General features: G+C 48.7%; 1 protein-coding gene across 3 annotated transcripts in view; it reads right to left on the bottom strand.

The window, feature by feature from the left end:
• slc13a4 (solute carrier family 13 member 4) overlaps window positions 1-20,404 on the bottom strand; it is a 230,306-nt gene that overhangs the window by 8,553 nt on the left and 201,349 nt on the right. For all 3 annotated transcript variants that reach the window (XM_038780533.1, XM_038780531.1, XM_038780532.1), the window contains exons 9-13: window positions 20,067-20,168; window positions 19,855-19,956; window positions 8,265-8,371; window positions 3,875-4,029; window positions 3,132-3,293 (exon numbers count right to left, since the gene is read on the bottom strand). In XM_038780533.1, coding sequence (XP_038636461.1) covers window positions 3,132-3,293; window positions 3,875-4,029; window positions 8,265-8,371; window positions 19,855-19,956; window positions 20,067-20,168 — 628 coding nt within the window. The remainder of the gene's footprint in view (window positions 1-3,131; window positions 3,294-3,874; window positions 4,030-8,264; window positions 8,372-19,854; window positions 19,957-20,066; window positions 20,169-20,404) is intronic.

Below are 20,404 nucleotides of genomic sequence, written 5' to 3'. Positions count from 1 at the left end.
GGCAGGCCTGACTTCAAACAGATACCGCTTTTACAGTAGATGTAAAGGGTCATGAAAGGCAGAGAAGGTCTGTTGGCTGGTCAAGGTGAGAAGTTATTTAAATCTTCACCGTTAAAAGTAAAAACATAATGGGGCAGCACAGTGGCGCAGTGGTTAGCACTGCTGCCTCACAACACTGAGGACCAAGGTTCAATCCCGGCTCTGGGTCACTGTCCGTGTGGAGTTTGCACATTCTCCCCGTGTCTGCGTGGATTTCACCCCCACAACCCAAAGATGTGCAGGATAGGTGAATTGGCCACGCTAAACTGCCCATTAATTGGAAAAAACTAATTGGTGCTGAAAAGGTAAAAACATCTTATGGTGTAAAGCTATTTAAATCCCCAACTCATTGAAAATTAAAAATGAAACAGGCTGCTGTGTCATTGAGAGATAAAACTTCTGGTCTAACTGTTACAAAGCTGTTGGTTGACCATAAAACCATGATTGAGTCATTATTAATCCTTGGCTACTTTCCGTAACCTATCATTATCCTAGTTGGGGATTCTAAATTCACATTTTGATTGGCAGCTCAAAGAGGTAATTCAAGGATCTTTAATGTGGCATGATGAATACAACTGTTTTTTTTAAGGAATTAAGAATTTCAGGGGATTTAAATGATTTGAATGAGATTTCATGAGGACTAATTTAATGAATATTATTTTGTTTAGGGCGCAGTTCAGCGGGTTGAATTTAAGTCCACTGTCGGGACGTGTCTAGTTGGTGTTTCGCAGTGACCGCTATCCAACGGCACTCTGCAGCTTGTTTTGGCCTTGGAGAGTTTCTCCCCTCCAAGCTGCACTGAGGTGGATTCCCTGCTGGCGAGCTTTGTCTGCTAAGGCCCCCACTTTTACTGACTCCCGCCCCTTCCTTCACCCCTCCAACTTTGCGGAGGCCCCCCTCCCGAGGAACCTCGCATCAACTCCCATCTACTTGGCAAGGCCTCCCCGCCTGAGCCCAACCCACGGCAGTGCCAACCTGGCACCTGGGCACCCTGGGACTCCCCAGTCCCATGGAAGTGCCCCGGTCACCCTGGCAGTGCCACCTGGGCACCCTGGAAGGGTGGCACTGCCAGAGTGTCTGGGTGGCACTGCCAGGTCATCAGGAAGGCAGTGCCAAAGTGTCCAGGTGCCAGAGGTGTGCCAGTGTACCACCATACCCACTCCCCAACCACCTGGGGGCCTCTGGCCTGGGAACCACCCCAGGTGCCAGTAGGACTGGACCATGTTTGTGTTGAACGTTACTAAATGGTCCCGGCAAGGTCACCATGTGGGGCAGGAGAGTCCTGGGTGCCAGGTGAATCCAGTGGCCTGATATTTAAATAATGAGCCATTAGGGTCATTTAAATATTCAGATATAGACCTCTCTCAGTGAAGACAAGATCCAGATCGTGTCGGGTGGAGCGAGTTGGGTGGCCCAGCGTAGAACCCGAATTGGGGCTGTCATGCAATTCACCCGTTGTGCCTGGATCTGTGCAGAGCGCAATGGGGTCGCTGAATCTCACCCTTAATCTCAACATGGCTCCTGAGGTCTGCCCATGATGAATGTTAGTGTGTTGGCATGGAAGGTGTAAAAACAAAGGATGGTGTGTAGTTCAGCATGAGTTGTCATGCATTGTCATGGAGTTTGCATTGGGAGCTCTAAGGAGTCATGGGGTGGGTGGGGGCACCAGTTGGCATGGATGGGACATGGGAAGTGGTGAGGGGCGAGAGGGTGTGGGGGTGAGAACAATGGGGCCTAAAACATGGGCAGACAACTGGGACAATGCCCTAGAGACAGATCTCCTCAGCAGCCTGCCTCTAAACCTGACAGCCAGCCTGACTGCCTCCAATCTGCTTCTGGGGTCAGTGGGCCTAAGTCCATCCTGAAACCGTGTCCCCGGAATGAAGATCCCGCCATTCAGGGGAATTTCTCCCGAGGTGGGTATAGCAAGTTGGGAAATTTCCCAACTCGTACTACCTGACTCAGGTGAAAAGATCTGACCCCGTGACTCCCTGTCCCTTTATCCACCTCACTGTCCCTAAGGCTGTGTTCCTTCGGGGCAGAAGTGGGAAAAAGAAATCAACCCTAAGCATCGTGATGTTCCAGACAAGTCTTTCTAAAGAAAGCATCACCCTGTCAGAAATGTTTCAGGGAGCTCAAGTTCCTGATTTTTCAGGGTCTCCTCAGCCAGGACATTCCGTGGAGGACCTTTGATATTCTCTATTCTGGCAAATTTAATGTGGTAATGTGGTTTTAGTGCACCCAGATTTTCTTAATTTAAAACCTAAAACAGGTCAAGCTTCAGTTGTGTTTGCGGACCACGTAGTGCTTTTGTCAGCAAAACCTCCCTTAAATTCAGAATTGGCTCACTGTAACGTTGCCTAGTTCAGAGAAGGTTCCACTCTGAAACATGACAAGCTGCAGAGCCATGTAAAATAACCTCAATTAATGTTCTTTTTGAATTTTGTTAATTTTTTTTTGAGACATCATTGCTTAAGAATAAAACACTTTCTACATTTTGCACCAATCAAGTGCTCATAGGCCTGACATAATTTGAGTTAGATGCAGGATAAAACTCCAGTTATACTCCCCAGCAGGCAATCCTGGGAAAGGCTGGAAGCAAAGTAAAACTCCCTCTAAAATGACAGAGCAAGGGAAAAGGCTTCCATGCACGTGTTGTACTGAAATTCTAACAGCAGTGGCAGGATTTGAAACCAGTTTTCGGACTTAAAAGAGCAGCATTGACATTGATCAGTTTACTTTGTTGCTCATCACGTTTTAATCAAACACTTCTTCCCACAATGGATGTAAGAAATCTGCAACTCCTTCTCCCCCCAAAACTGTCAATTTTAAAAAAAAATCAAAACTTGAGATCACTACCCTAATTTAGAAAGGATATTAATGATTGCAGAACCAGGGTAGATAGATAGAATTAAAACATCCCTGAGTCATAATCCAATCGAATGGCAGCTCAGACGCAAGGGGCTGAGTTACCCAAACCAGTCCCTATGTCTCGAACAAAGTTAAATGGTCATTGGAGAAGCCTTCATATAGTAATGGGCAACAGTTCTACAGCAGCATTAATGGGCACTGCCCCAGGTGATATTACTTACCAGTGTGGAGAGGATGGGGAGGAAAACTGTGATGGTGGCGGGATTACTTGCAAATTCTGTGACAACGGATACCAAGAGGCAGGCAATTAATGTAACCGCCCATGGGGGGAGACTGCTCATTGGCTCCATCTGACGGCCAATCCAATCTGATAAACCAGACACCTGGGGGAGAGAAAGGTACAAATTCATTAAAGAAAAGTGCACTCAGAAGGGGCTGGCTGACTGTACTATTGAATCCTTTATTCAAGGAACAACAAGGCTTTAAGATGGCATCAAAAATCTCAATGAAATATGGGCAACACATTTAACTGTAATTTTTAGCTCGCAGGCAGTGCAGATCTGAAAACTAATTTCCTCCGTACATCCCTCAAGTCAACTGAGGATCGGAACCTTCGCCAGGTCATCTCTCCAAGTCTCCAGATTCAGCCAGCAGGATGTGCCATCAATCCATCAGGAGACAAGTTATTTTCCCTTCCTTAAGGTAACGAGACTCTGCTTTGTTTTCATCTCCATCAGGATAGTTGCTACTTGTGAAAGCTTCTTTACAAGCCTGTTGGCATGGAGTGACCCAAATAACCACTTGCCTGCCTGGGCACTTTTAGTGATGGAAATGTAACTAATGGACTGATACAGGCCTCCAGAGAGGATCACTCAACTTACTCTCATGACCATGAGCAACAAATCAAATTTAGAAACGCACACAGAATGTGATTATACTGTACACACACTCATTCCGGATTTACCTTGCAGCCTGCGGCCAGAGCATAGCCCCCTCCCACGAGGATAACAATCTCCCACGGCATGTGCTTTTGAAAGTCTTTCCAGTTGATCAGTGGGGCCAGTGGGTTGGGGTCCTTTGAGATATTCAAATTCTTTGAGTCTTTCGCACTTTCCTCATCTGTGCCAAAATGAAAACCAGGTTCAGACCAGGATTTGAAACTTGTTCTCGAACAAGGCGGCAACCTTTTTTTTTTAAGTATTCTATTTTATTTTCAGAAAAGCTGCAGGCTTTGATGATATCTTTGATTTGATTTTCCCCAATCTTAAACTATGAGTCTTTACCCATCACTTTGCCTTTGCCCCTGTCTGTGGGCAAAGTAACAGGTAATTGTGGGAAAAGGAATTGAATCATGGAAACATAGAAACTTGGAAAATAGATGCCGAGAAGGCCATTCGGCCCTTCGAACCTGCCCCACCATTCAATATGATCATGGCTGATCATACAAATTCAGTACCCCACTCCCGCTTTCTCTCCATACCCCTTGATCCCTTTAGCCGCAAGGGCCACGTCCAGCTCCCTCTTGAATATATCCAATGAACCGGCCCCAACAGCTTTCTGTGGGAGAGAATTCAACAAGTTCACAACTCTCTGAGAGAAGAAGTTCTTCCTCATCTCAGTCCTGAATGGCTCACCCCTTATTCTTAGGCTGTGACCCCTAGTTCTGGACGTCCCCAACATCGGGAACATTCTTCTCACCTCCAGCCTGTCCAGTCCCATCAGGATTTTATATGTTTCTATGAGATCCCCTCTCATTCTTCTAAACTCCAGTCAGTACAAGCCCAGTCCATCCAGTCTTTCTCCATCTGTCAGTCCTGCCATCCCGGGAATTAGACAAGTGAACCTTCGCTGGACACCCTCAACAGCAAGAATGGCCTTCCTCAAACTAAGAGACTAACACTCAAGGTGTGGCCTCACCAAGACCCTGTATAACTGCAGCAAGACATCCCTACCCCTATACTCAAATCCTCTCACGATGAAGGCCAGCATGCCATTAGCTTTCCTCACTGCCTGCTGTACCTGCATGCCAACCCTCACCGCCTGCTGGACCTGCATACCAACCTTCAGCGACTATTCCACCATGACACCCAGGTCTCGTTGAACTTCCACTTTTCCTAAACTGCCACCCAAGTGGATAACCTCACATTTACCCACATTATATTACATTTGCCAAGTATTTGCCCACTCAGCCAGCCTGCCCCAGTCACCCTGCAGCCTCTTTGCAACCTCCTCACAGCACATGCTGCCACCCAGTTTAGTATCGCCTGTCATCCCAGTGAAGGTGATCTAACATTGGGGATAATAGGCATTGCTGGGACGAGGTGTCTAGAGCAGCAGTCATCATGCAACACCTGTCATTCAAAGGCTGTAGTTGTGGCAGCTAGGCTTCAGAAAGGACGTCTCAGCTTTGAATTCATGTAAACTAAGGTTGTGTCCTGTATTCCTGTATTTATCAAAGAATTAAGTGGTGATGGCAAGGACAACATTTATGGGCCGAAAGGCCTCTTCTTCACTGTGTGATTCTGTGATTAGTGCTGGGAATTACATTTTTCAATGTAAAGTAACTGAATCTCAGGTCAGAAGTTACCAAGGTATTTGCACATCGAAGGTCCTTCTAAGTGGATTTATGAGGTCAGAGTTAGGAGGGTGCAAGCTAAATGGAAACTGCAGTCTATGGCCAATATTTTCGTCATGACCCAGAGCCTGTCCTTTGTTACAAATTACCCAGAAATAGACAGAATTTATAAGCCCCACCCCCAACCCGGCATTTCCCATCTTTGGTGGGGCAGGGTTGGAGTTGGCTCGGGGTTGACCCACACACAATGAGCAGAGGCAGCTGGCCATGTAAACCATTAGCTGTCTTCACTGACCTCTGCATTGTGACCATATCTGTATGAATCCTGGAGTGTGCGAAACAGAGCAGGTAAGAGGAGATCTGAATTTGGGGGATTCTTTAGATTCATAGTGTGCACCTTTGCGAGGGTTAAATTACCCCTTTGGGAGGGGTAAGTCACCCCTTTGGGAAGGGTATGATACCCCCTTGGGAGGGTATGTTACCCCCTTGGGAGGGTATGTTACCCCCTTGGGAGGGTATGTTACCTCTTTGGGAGGGTATGTTACCCCTTTGGGAAGGGTATGATACCCCTTTGGGAAGGGTATGATACCCCTTTGGGAAGGGTATGATACCCCTTTGGGAAGGGTATGATACCCCTTTGGGAGGGTGTTACCCCTTTGGGAGGGGTATGATACCCCTTTGGGAAGGGTATGATACCCCTTTGGGAAGGGTATGATACCCCTTTGGGAGGGGTATGATACCCCTTTGGGAAGGGTATGATACCCCTTTGGGAAGGGTATGTTACCCCTTTGGGAAGGGTATGATACCCCTTTGGGAGGGTATGTAACCCCTTTGGGAGGGGTATGTTACCCCTTTGGGAAGGGTATGATACCCCTTTGGGAGGGTATGTAACCCCTTTGGGAGGAGTAAGTTATCCTTTGGGAGGGGTATGTTACCCTTTGGGAGGGGTAGGTTACCCCTTTGGGAGGGGTAGGTTACCCCTTTGAGACGGGTAAGTCACCCTTTGGGAGGGGTAAGTCACCCTTTGGGAGGGGTAAGTCACCCCTTTGGGAGGGGTAGGTTACCCCTTTGGGAGGAGTAAGTTATCCTTTGGGAGGGGTATGTATTAATAATAAAAGTTTGTTTGAAAATACAAAACCCCTATTCCTTTGTACAATCACTCCGGGAGCAAAGTATCCTTTCCACACTGCCTAACAGAACAAACTAAAATATTGGGGTTTCAGTCCAGTACCCTAGCCACTGATGGGGTCCTGGTCTAGGATCATAATAATCTGTCCCGGGCCAGAGAGCGCTGGCTTGGCAATGCCACTTCTACCCCCAGTCATCCTCCGGAGAGGCGTTATCCTGGTGTGTGGTGGCCTTTGACCATCGATTCCAGATGCAACATGGTGTACTTGGTTGCTGCTTTGGTGGCGATCTGGTCATGTGAGCACTGCCCTGAGGGGGCGCTGCACTCCTGTTCAGTGATTGCCACTAACTCCACAGGGACTGCCGGGTACATTAGGTTTTTGATTGTGCCGAAGGATTGGCAGGCAGTCAGGGGTATTACCTTCCATCGGTACTCTCCACTGATGCCATTTTCCTGAAATGATATTGCATTGGTTTAGCACAGTGGGCTAAGTAGCTGGCTTATAATGCAGAACAACACCAGCAGCGTGGGTTCAATTCCTGTACCAGCCTCACCGAACAGGTGCCGGAATGTGGCGACTAGGGGCTTTTCACAGTAACTTCACTGAAGCCTACTCGTGACAATAAGCGATTATTATTATTTGCTTAGCATATTGGGCTCAACCCCCCAGGCCGGAATCAAAGGACTCTTGTTTCCCAAAAAGCGGCATTTAAAACATTTTCCTGATCACGTTCCTGTGCGGCAATATTTCACTGCAGCTGGGATTTCCAGAATCATAATTGTTGTTTTTATCGCGACTGCCGAAGGGCCTGTTCTGTGCTGTTCTGTTCTGTGTTCTATGTAGACCAAGGAGGCCGGCGTCGCAGAATAAACGCCAGTTTATTGTAGTCACAGAAAACAGCTGCTTCATTGGCGTACACACAATAAATCTGGTTAGGACCACCAAATGCTGGTCCCTGGCCGGGCCGGTGTTTACATAGCCTGGTAACCAGCCCCAGCAGGCGAGCCTTCGCCCACGAGTGGGAAAGGTGGTATTCCACAAGCCTCACGTGGAGATCGATTACGGTCTCCCTGTGGGCTTCATGTGGCTTATTACAATCCCCATGACTGGTATCACCCTCTTCATCACCATTATTAGTACCTCCTCCTCAATCCCCATGATGGGTATCACCCTCTCCATCACCTTGACTAATATCACCCTCTTTATTGCCTTAACTGGTGTCACCCTCTTCAGCCCCTGGCCAGCATCACCAGCAAGACGATAAGCTACTTTGCTGCTATTCCATTTTCTTTCCGCATGGAGGCTGAGGTTAGTGAATGGGAAGGGATTTTCTGACTGTTTCTCTTTTGCCTTTATGAATGACAAGATCACACACCTAACTCCTCCACATAGTCCCTACTGAGGCAGATTCAAGAAGCTGGACTTACTTCAGACCAGATAACTAGGCACAAGCTGAAAATCAAAACTGGAATCTTTTGTGTACCACGTTTACGTTTAGTTTTTGAGCCATTAAGACTCCCAGAGTAACATGATCTTAACAAAAATACAGTATGATCTAATGATTAGGCCTCCACATTCCCAGACTGTGAAGGAGAGAAAAGTTCCCTGAGGTCTGTGAAGAAGCCAATAGCTCAGGCATCAGAACTCACCATTATTTATTTTGCCAAAACAAGGGAAAGATGGTTTCTTAGCAGGAATCAAGAATAGAAGAAATCCCAGGAAGATGGAAACAGTGGCATCTGTTCTGTAACCTTTTCTGAAAGACACACGAAATAATAATTAGAGAGAACCTCGTTGAAGATATTTTGCGGACTTCAAGTACATCAGCATCGGTCGGGGAAAAGGCCTTTCCTGTCACCAATAAAATGTGATCAATAATTAAGACCAAATTCATTCAGCTCATAAACATGGAACATTGCAGTAAAGTCATCAAATCCCTACAGTGCAGATGGAATCTACACCAATCCTCTGATACAGCAGTTGACCTCAACCCACTCCCCCCCCCCCCCCCCCAATCCCTGTAACCCCGTACCCTACCTAACTTTGGACACAAAGGGCCATGTTTTTTATCATGGCCAATGCACCGAACCTGGCTTAGCTCAGTGGGCGAACAGCTTACCCGAACAGGCGCCGGAATGTGGCGACTAGGGGCTTTTCACAGTAACTTCATACTTGTGACAATAAAAGCTTATAATATTAATACCTAACCTGCACATCTTTGGACTGTGGGAGAAAACCAGAGCATCCGGCAGACATGGGGAGAAAGTGCAAACTCCACACACTCCGAATTGAACCTGGGGTCCCTGGCGTTGTGAGGCAGCAGTGCTAATCTCTGTGCCACCATCCACTACATCGTGAGTGGATCAGAGTGGGGGTGAGACTGGGTGGAGAAAGAGGAGCAGAGACAGGCTGTTTGGGCCCTCAAGGCAGTTCCATCATTCTATAAGATGATGGCTGCATGCCCCACCACCCAGCCCCCCCCCCCCCCCCCCCCCAATAGCATTTGACGCTATTGTAGTTCAAACAGCCTTGTATGTATCTAAAGCCCCGGTTTCCACTGCCATCTGGGGTGGTAAATATTTAAGACGAGTGACCCTCTGAGCACAGAAATTCCTCCTCATTTACTTCAATTTTCCATTGTGGCTGCTGGGACTGCATTCGCCACAAAGGGAAACCCTCTCAACAATTCCTCCATCAAAGCCCCTCTGAATTTCTGGCTCAATAGCATCACCACCCATTCTTCTGAACACCAATAAGTTCAGGCGTAACCCCTTCATCCCAGAAATCAACTTAAAGAACGTTCTATGACTTGCTCATGAGAGAATCTCCAGAGAACAAACAGACCCAACACAGCAGGTCTGATTACTGAGTGTGCCAGTTGGCATAGTGACAGGGACAGACATTTCCTACATTATGCTCCATCAGTTAGATTTCTGTCCATTCACTAAACCTGCCTCAACCCCTCAGTAGATGTTTTTTTGTCTTCCTCACAACTGTTTCCTACATATCTTTGCATTGTCAGAAACTCTGGCTGCATAAATCAGTGACCTCCTCCAGGATATTGATATAAACTGGGAGTAGTTGAAGCCTCAATACCAATCTCTCTGCACGTCATTAATTACAGTTTGCTAACCTGAAAATGACCATTTGTCTCGATTGTCGGGAAACCCAACCGTGCTGACATGTGATGCATCCCCTTACGGTATTGGGGCAGTTTTATCCCACAGAATGGGAGTTGGTTTGGAACGCCCTGTTCTGACCCTTTCTGAAGCATAATCAAACTATGCCCAGATTGAGGAGGTGATTAGTGCTTATATTGGGTGTGAAGAAATTCCACCAGTAAGTGTACAATCTACAGTTTGACATAGTGACCGACCACAAGCCATTACTGGGCCTTTTGAGGGAAGATAAGCCCATCCTGTCCATATCCTTGACGAGGGCCTTGTTGTTGGCGGCTTCGAACAATGTTTTTCAGCACCGGCCTGGGAAGCAATTTCTGATGCGGATGTGTTAAGTTGTCTGCCCCTAAAAGCATTCCACCAGCATGGGTACCCCAGGAGGCCATCCTGGCTTTAAACGTTCTCAACACTCTGCCAGTGTCCACTGGACACATCTGCAATTGGTCCCAGAGACTCTATTCTTGCAACGGTTAAAAGAATGGTACAGACTGGGTGGCATTATGAGAAATGCGAACAACTGAGGCCTGACCTCACTCGTCAGGACATGTTGACATGTGAAGACGGCCTGATTCTGTGGGAATTCAGGTGGTTGTTGCGCCTCAGGTCAGAGGACCCCTCCTCATAAAGCTACATGGCACCCACCCAGGGCAGACAAAGATGAAGATGTTGGTGTGGAGTTACATCTGGTGGTCAGACATAAATAAAATAATTTAAGAACTACTACAACCGTGCCACCCTTGCCAAATGCAGCAATCCTCCGCCACCCTTTACCCTTGGGAATGGCCATGTCTCCTGTGGACCAGGGTCCATGTTGATTACAGGCAAGATGTTTATAGTACTGGTGGCTGCCCACTCTAAGTGGGTATCGGTTCAAGAGATGGGGACCAGTACCCTCGGCGGCCACAGTAGATGCCTTGCACCGAGTGTTTGCCATTCACGAGCTACCCGAATCAGTTGTTTCAGACTCTGGTGCCCCCTTCACCAGCAATGATTTCCAGGTTTTTGAGCAAGCCAATGGCATACAACATACAAAGACAGCCCCCTGCCACCCAGCGTCAAACGGTCTGTGTGAGAGGGCTGTCCAAACATTCAGGAATGCCAGGAAAAAGCAATCGGATAAACCACTTTGCCAAAGGTAGGCTAATTTTTTGTTGGGGCCACACCAGTTCAGCTACTCATGGACAACCGGTTGAAAACACGACTGGCTCTTGTGTTTGCAAATTTGGCAGGGAGGGTGGAGGCACGTCAGGCTTCCCAGAAGCCTCAATGGTCAGAGCAGAGAGACGGCAGGTCGTTCCGGGTGGGGGACCCGATTTTGGTCGGTAATTATGCCCCATGTTCGCCTTGGTTAGAAGGATGGGCTGTGGCCCAGTCAGGGCCGGTGCCTTATCTGGTCGATGCCAACAGGAAAATCATCAGAAAGCATGAGTCGAGCGGTGGCGACATACAACTTGGAGTAGACTAGTCCAGCTTACGTCATGAATGCGTCATGTTCCCTTGGTCCAACCATGGGGTGCCAGGGACTCTCGCTTCTGATCAACCAGCTGTGTCTGTAAAGGCCGCTGAGGCCAGTTCGCCTGTCACTGAAGTGGTGCCTCCTGAGGCAGCACCAACTGCCAACCATTTGGGGGCCCAAAAGAGTGTCGAGCCTGTGGCAGAGTCACAGAGTTCTGGGACAACCCGGAGATCCCTGGACCGATTGACATTTCGATGGGGTCTCTATCACCTGTTGTTTCTGTTAACATTTGTAACTTCTGTATGTCGTTTTTTGGGGGAATTGTAATCAGGGACTTAAGGGGGATGGGGGGGGTGTGGTAGTGTGGTCCCTTTAAGGAGGCAGCTTCTACAGACCATGTGACCGGTTCAGAGCCAATCATGCGGTCGGGCGCAAACCCTGACCAATGAGGCGTTCGCACAGTGTCCTGGAGTTATGACCTGGGCAGAGGGAACCAGGGAGACAGAGTGTTAAGACCTGTTCAGTGTTTGGTGTTCTGTGCCTGTTACCTAACTTCCTTTGTCTTCCATCAGTAACTACTGGAAGCCTCCAGTGTCTGTGTTGAGCAACTATAGAATGCTCTTTGGAAATCCATATAAATATCAATTACTGTTCCCACTTTATCCATCCTGCTTGTCACATCCTCAATTCTAACAAATAAAGGCTGTTGTGCTTGGGTAGAATATGGAGTTATGGCCAGAACTGGATCAGCAAGAATCACATTAAATGGGAGATCAGGCTCAAGCGGCTGAATGTCCAAATCCTACTCCTAATACATATCTTACATAATTTTCTACAATTAATCAATGTTGTGATGGGACTGGGTGACGATCAAGGTTGTGATGGGACTGTATGATGATCAGGGTGTGGAGGGACTGGATGATGATCAGGGTTGTGATGGGACTGGACGATGATCAGGGTTGTGATGGGACTGGATGATGAACAGGGTGTGATGGGACTGGATGGTGCTTAGAGTTGTGATGGGACTGGATGATGATCAGGGTTGTGGAGGGACTGGATGATGATCAGGTTTGTGGAGGGACTGGATGATGATCAGGGTGTGGAGAGAATGGATGATGATCAGTGTTGTGATGGGACTGGATGATGATCAGGGTGTGGAGGGACTGGGTGATGATCAGGGTTGTGGAGGGACTGGATGATCATCAGGGTGTGGAGAGAATGGATGATGATCAGTGTTGTGATGGGACTGGATGATGATCAGGGTTGTGATGGGACTGGATGATGATCAGGGTTGTGATGGGACTGGATGATGATCAGGGTTGTGGAGGGACTGGATGATGATCAGGTTTGTGGAGGGACTGGATGATGATCAGGGTGCGGAGAGAATGGATGATGATCAGTGTTGTGATGGGACTGGATGATGATCAGGGTGTGGAGGGACCGGGCGATGATCAGGGTTGTGGAGGGACTGGATGATCATCAGGGTGTGGAGAGAATGGATGATGATCAGTGTTGTGATGGGACTGGATGATGATCGGGGTGTGGAGGGACTGGGTGATGATCAGGGTTGTGGAGGGACTGGATTATCATCAGGGTGTGGAGAGAATGGATGATGATCAGTGTTGTGATGGGACTGGATGATGATCGGGGTGTGGAGGGACTGGGTGATGATCAGGGTTGTGGAGGGACTGGATGATGATCAGGGTGTGGAGGGACTGGATGATGATCAGGGTTGTGATGGGACTGGATGATGATCAGCGTTGTGGAGGGACTGGGTGATGATCGGGGTTGTGGAGGAATTGGGTGATGATCAGGGTTGTGGAGGGACTGGATGGTGCTCAGGGTTGTGATGGGACTGGATGATGATCAGGGTGTGATGGGACTGGATGATGATCAGGGTTGTGGAGGGACTGGATGTTGATCAGGGTGTGATGGGACTGGGTGATGATCAGGGTTGTGATGGGACTGGATGATGATCAGGGTGTGATGGGACTGGATGATGATCAGGGTGTGGAGAGACTGGATGATGATCAGGGTTGTGATGGGACTGGATGGTGCTCAGGGTTGTGATGGGACTGGATGATGATCAGGGTGTGATGGGACTGGATGATGATCAGGGTCGTGGAGGGACTGGGTGATGATCAGGGTTGTGATGGGACTGGATGATGATCAGGGTGTGTTGGGACTGGATGGTGCTCAGAGTTGTGATGGGACTGGATGATGATCAGGGTTGTGGAGGGACTGGATGATCATCAGGGTTGTGGAGGGACTAGGAGATGATCAGGGTGTGGAGAGACTGGATGATGATCAGGGTGCGATGGGACTGGATGATGATCAGGGTTGTGATGGGATGGGATGATGATCAGGGTGTGGAGGGACTGGATGATGATCAGTGTTGTGATGGGACTGGATGATCAAGGTGTGGAGGCACTGGATGGTGATCAGTGTTTTTATGGGACAGGATGATTATTAGTGTTGTGATGGGAGTGGATTATGATCAGTGTTGTGATGGGACTGGATGATGATCAGGGTGTGATGGGACTGGATGATGATCAGGGTTGTGGAGGGACTGGATGTTGATCAGGGTGTGATGGGACTGGGTGATGATCAGGGTTGTGATGGGACTGGATGATGATCAGGGTGTGATGGGACTGGATGATGATCAGGGTGTGGAGAGACTGGATGATGATCAGGGTTGTGATGGGACTGGATGGTGCTCAGGGTTGTGATGGGACTGGATGATGATCAGGGTGTGATGGGACTGGATGATGATCAGGGTCGTGGAGGGACTGGGTGATGATCAGGGTTGTGATGGGACTGGATGATGATCAGGGTGTGTTGGGACTGGATGGAGCTCAGAGTTGTGATGGGACTGGATGATGATCTGGGTTGTGGAGGGACTGGATGATCATCAGGGTTGTGGAGGGACTAGGAGATGATCAGGGTGTGGAGAGACTGGATGATGATCAGGGTGCGATGGGACTGGATGATGATCAGGGTTGTGATGGGATGGGATGATGATTAGGGTGTGGAGGGACTGGATGATGATCAGTGTTGTGATGGGACTGGATGATCAAGGTGTGGAGGCACTGGATGGTGATCAGTGTTTTTATGGGACAGGATGATTATTAGTGTTGTGATGGGAGTGGATTATGATCAGTGTTGTGATGGGTCTGGATGATGATCAGTGTTTTGATGGGACTGGATGATGTTCAGGGTTGTGGAGGGACTGGATGGTGCTCAGGGTTGTGATGGGACTGGATGATGATCAGGGTTGTGTTGGGACTGGATGATGTTCAGGGTGTGAAGGGACTGAATGGTGATCGTGGTTGTGATGGGACTGGATGATGATCAGGGTCTGATGGGATTGGATGATGATCAGGGTGTGATGGTACTGGATGATCATCAGGGTTGTGATGGGACTGGATGATGTTCAGTGTTGTGGAGGGACTGGGTGATGATCAGTGATGTGATGGAACTGGATGATCATTAGGATTGTGGAGGGACTGGATGATGATCAGGGTGTGGAGGGACTGGATGATGATCAGGGTGTGGAGGTACTGGATGATCATCAGGGTTGTGATGGGACTGGATGATGTTCAGTGTTGTGGAGGGACTGGGTGATGATCAGTGATGTGATGGAACTGGATGATCATCAGGATTGTGGAGGGACTGGATGATGATCAGGGTGTGGAGGGACTGGATGATGATCAGGGTGTGGAGGGAGTGGATGATGATCAGGGGGTGGAGGGAGTGGATGATGATCAGGGTGTGGAGGGAGTGGATGATGATCAGGGTGTGGAGGGAGTGGATGATGATCAGCGTTGTGGAGAGACTGGATGATGATCAGTGTTGTGATGGGACTGGATGATGAACAGGGTGTGATGGGACTGGATGGTGCTTAGAGTTGTGATGGGACTGGATGATGATCAGGGTTGTGGAGGGACTGGATGATGATCAGGTTTGTGGAGGGACTGGATGATGATCAGGGTGTGGAGAGAATGGATGATGATCAGTGTTGTGATGGGACTGGATGATGATCAGGGTGTGGAGGGACTGGGTGATGATCAGGGTTGTGGAGGGACTGGATGATCATCAGGGTGTGGAGAGAATGGATGATGATCAGTGTTGTGATGGGACTGGATGATGATCAGGGTTGTGATGGGACTGGATGATGATCAGGGTTGTGATGGGACTGGATGATGATCAGGGTTGTGGAGGGACTGGATGATGATCAGGTTTGTGGAGGGACTGGATGATGATCAGGGTGCGGAGAGAATGGATGATGATCAGTGTTGTGATGGGACTGGATGATGATCAGGGTGTGGAGGGACCGGGCGATGATCAGGGTTGTGGAGGGACTGGATGATCATCAGGGTGTGGAGAGAATGGATGATGATCAGTGTTGTGATGGGACTGGATGATGATCGGGGTGTGGAGGGACTGGGTGATGATCAGGGTTGTGGAGGGACTGGATTATCATCAGGGTGTGGAGAGAATGGATGATGATCAGTGTTGTGATGGGACTGGATGATGATCGGGGTGTGGAGGGACTGGGTGATGATCAGGGTTGTGGAGGGACTGGATGATGATCAGGGTGTGGAGGGACTGGATGATGATCAGGGTTGTGATGGGACTGGATGATGATCAGCGTTGTGGAGGGACTGGGTGATGATCGGGGTTGTGGAGGAATTGGGTGATGATCAGGGTTGTGGAGGGACTGGATGGTGCTCAGGGTTGTGATGGGACTGGATGATGATCAGGGTGTGATGGGACTGGATGATGATCAGGGTTGTGGAGGGACTGGATGTTGATCAGGGTGTGATGGGACTGGGTGATGATCAGGGTTGTGATGGGACTGGATGATGATCAGGGTGTGATGGGACTGGATGATGATCAGGGTGTGGAGAGACTGGATGATGATCAGGGTTGTGATGGGACTGGATGGTGCTCAGGGTTGTGATGGGACTGGATGATGATCAGGGTGTGATGGGACTGGATGATGATCAGGGTCGTGGAGGGACTGGGTGATGATCAGGGTTGTGATGGGACTGGATGATGATCAGGGTGTGTTGGGACTGGATGGTGCTCAGAGTTGTGATGGGACTGGATGATGATCAGGGTTGTGGAGGGACTGGATGATCATCAGGGTTGTGGAGGGACTAGGAGATGATCAGGGTGTGGAGAGACTGGATGATGATCAGGGTGCGATGGGACTGGATGATGATCAGGGTTGTGATGGGATGGGATGATGATCAGGGTGTGGAGGGACTGGATGATGATCAGTGTTGTGATGGGACTGGATGATCAAGGTGTGGAGGCACTGGATGGTGATCAGTGTTTTTATGGGACAGGATGATTATTAGTGTTGTGATGGGAGTGGATTATGATCAGTGTTGTGATGGGTCTGGATGATGATCAGTGTTTTGATGGGACTGGATGATGTTCAGGGTTGTGGAGGGACTGGATGGTGCTCAGGGTTGTGATGGGACTGGATGATGATCAGGGTTGTGTTGGGACTGGATGATGTTCAGGGTGTGAAGGGACTGAATGGTGATCGTGGTTGTGATGGGACTGGATGATGATCAGGGTCTGATGGGATTGGATGATGATCAGGGTGTGATGGTACTGGATGATCATCAGGGTTGTGATGGGACTGGATGATGTTCAGTGTTGTGGAGGGACTGGGTGATGATCAGTGATGTGATGGAACTGGATGATCATTAGGATTGTGGAGGGACTGGATGATGATCAGGGTGTGGAGGGACTGGATGATGATCAGGGTGTGGAGGTACTGGATGATCATCAGGGTTGTGATGGGACTGGATGATGTTCAGTGTTGTGGAGGGACTGGGTGATGATCAGTGATGTGATGGAACTGGATGATCATCAGGATTGTGGAGGGACTGGATGATGATCAGGGTGTGGAGGGACTGGATGATGATCAGGGTGTGGAGGGAGTGGATGATGATCAGGGGGTGGAGGGAGTGGATGATGATCAGGGTGTGGAGGGAGTGGATGATGATCAGGGTGTGGAGGGAGTGGATGATGATCAGCGTTGTGGAGAGACTGGATGATGATCAGTGTTGTGATGGGACTGGATGATGATCAGGGTTGTGATGGGACTGGATGATCAAGGTTTGGAGGCACTGGATGGTGATCAGTGATGTGATGGGATTGGATGATGATCAGGGTGTGATGGTACTGGATGATGTTCAGTGTTGTGGAGGGACTGGGTGATGATCAGTGATGTGATGGAACTGGATGATCATCAGGATTGTGAAGGGACTGGGTGATGATCAGGGTGTGGGGGACTGGGTGATGATCAGGGTTGTGGAGGGACTGGGTGATGATCAGGGTTGTGGCGGAATTGGGTGATGATCAGGGTTGTGGAGGGACTGGGTGATGATCAGTGTTATGAAGGGACTGGGTGATGATCAGGGTTGTGGAGGGACTGGGTGATGATCAGTGTTATGAAGGGACTGGGTGATGATCAGGGTTGTGATGGGACTGCTTGGTGATCAGTGTTGTGGTGGGAGAGGAGGATGATCAGGGTTGTGGAGGGACTGGATGATCATCACGGTGTGGTGGGACTGGGTGATGATCAGTTTTGTGACGGGGCTGGAGGATGATCAGTGTTGTGTTGGGAGTGGTTTATGATCAGGGCCGTGATGGGACTGGATGATGATCAGGGTTGTGAATGGACTGGATCATGATCAGGGTGTGATGGGACAGGATGATGATCATGGTTGTGGAGGGACTGGATGATGATCAGTATTGTGGAGAGACTCGATGATGATCAGTGTTGTGATGGGATGGGATGATGATCAGGGTGTGGAGGGTCTGGATGATCAAGGTGTGGAGGCACTGGATGGTGATCAGTGTTTTTATGGGACAGGATGATTATTAGTGTTGTGATGGGAGTGGATTATGATCAGTGTTGTGATGGGTCTGGATGATGATCAGTGTTTTGATGGGACTGGATGATGTTCAGGGTTGTGATGGGACTGGGTGATGATCAGTGTTGTGATGGGACTGGATGATGTTCAGGGTTGTGATGGGACTGGATGATGATCAGGGTTGTGATGGGACTGGGTGATGATCAGGGTTGTGATGGGACTGGATGATGTTCAGGGTTGTGATGGGACTGGGTGATGATCAGGGTGTGATGGGACTGGATGATGATGAGGGTTGTGATGGGACTGGATGATGATCAGGGTTGTGGAGTGACTGGGTGTTGATCGGGTTTGTGGAGGGACTGGATGATGATCAGTGTTGTGGAGGGACTGGAGGGGGAAAAAAGGGACAATGCTGGAAAATCTCAACAAGTCTGGCAGCATCTGTCGGGAGAGAAAAGAGCTAACGTTTCAAGTCCGATGACTCTTTGTCAAAGCTAACAGACAGAGAAAGTGGGAAATATTTATACTGTGGAGTGAGAATGAAAGATGAGTCATAGCCACAGAAACCCAGGGAAACCGAGTGCTAATGGCCACAGATACTAAGGTGAAAGAGTGTTAATGGCAGTCCCCAGAGAGGACAAAAGATGTGAAAGGTCAAACAGCAGGGAAACTAACAACAGAGGATGAACTGTAGATGTGGGGGAAGGGGGAAGCAAAGAGGAGAAAGGTGAAGGAAAGGTGGATAAGATTGGGGGAGGGGGGGGGTGGAGAATGAAATATATATTAAGAAAGAAAGAAATGGTAAAAGACAGTTAAAATGAATTGAAAACAAATGGATCGAGGAGGGGTAGAGCTGATCATCTGAAGTTGTTGAATTCGATGTTCAGGCCGGAAGGCTGTAGCGTGCCTAACCGGAAGATGAGATGTTGTTCCTCCAGTTTGCGTTGAGCTTCACTGGAACATTGCAGCAGGCCAAGAACAGACATGTGGGCATGGGAGCAGGGTCTTGTGTTAAAATGGCAAGCAACGGGAAGGTCAGGGTCCTGAATGTGCACAGACCGAAGTTGCTCAGCAAAGCGATCACCCAGTCTGTGTTTGGTCTCTCCGATATAGAGGAGACCACATTGGGAGCAGCGAATCAATAGACCAGTTTATTTTATCCAGGGTTCTGGAGGGACTGGATGATGATCAGGGTTGTGATGGGACTGGATAATGATCAGGGTTGTGGAGGGACTGGATAATGATCAGGGTTGTGGAGGGACTGGATGGTGATCAGTGTTGTGGAGGGACTGGGTGATGATCAGGGTTGTGGAGGGACTGGATTATGATCAGGGTTGTGGAGGGATTGGATTATGATCAGGGTTGTGGAGGGACTAGGTGATGATCAGGGTTGTGGAGGGACTGGATGATGATCAGGGTTGTGGAGGGACTAGGTGATGATCATGGTGTGGAGGGACTGGATGACGATCAGTGTTGTGGAGGGACTGGATTATGATCAGGGTTGTGATGGGACTGGATGATGATCAGTGTTGTGGAGGGACTGGATGATAATCATTGTGTGGAGGGACTGGATGATAATCATTGTGTGGAGGGACTGGATGATAATCCGGGTTGTGGAGAGAATGGGTGTCTGGATCATTGTGTTTATTCTGAGGGACAGGTCCCTGGATATGAGCATTATTTGTATTTGGAAAGTTCGACTTACCTCTCAAAGAGCGATGTCCATCCTGGGACAAAACCTGGCTCCCGGGTAAACCATAATAATGTCATCAACACAAAGAAAATCCCAGTCACCATTTCTGGATAGCTGGAAAATCACAAAAATGAAAGAGATTTTGTGCAGTCACATTGGAAGCAATTTGAAATTTGCATCTCCTCTGAATCTCGCAGCAATCAGAAACATACTGACCCTCTTACCTGAATGGCCCCAATCTTTCATACTCCTCTTGTATTCGTCTTTCAGACATTTCCTCACGCTTTGTCTTCCTCTTTTTGCTGAGAGAACACGTTTCCTTAAAACTGTAATGAAGGGTTGAGATGAGTAATTTTGCGAATCAATGAGTGCAACCTCCTTGTTTTGGAGAACCGTTTGTCCGTTTGAATAGATCATTGTGTGCAGGATCTGGATGCTGTGGAAGGTGCGATATTGCATTGAAGCATTGACTCAAGCCCTTGTGTCATTTAAAACTTAGCCAAATGAGAATTATCTCCTTGGACTTGTCCATGTGGTGTAAGTCTTCCTCACTCACAGTGAG

The sequence above is a fragment of the Scyliorhinus canicula genome, chromosome 20, assembly GCF_902713615.1.
Source record: "Scyliorhinus canicula chromosome 20, sScyCan1.1, whole genome shotgun sequence".
In the NCBI taxonomy this organism is placed as follows: Eukaryota; Metazoa; Chordata; class Chondrichthyes; order Carcharhiniformes; family Scyliorhinidae; genus Scyliorhinus; species Scyliorhinus canicula.
Note: the sequence above shows the minus strand (reverse complement) of the source record. Positions and strands in the feature narration are given on the sequence as shown.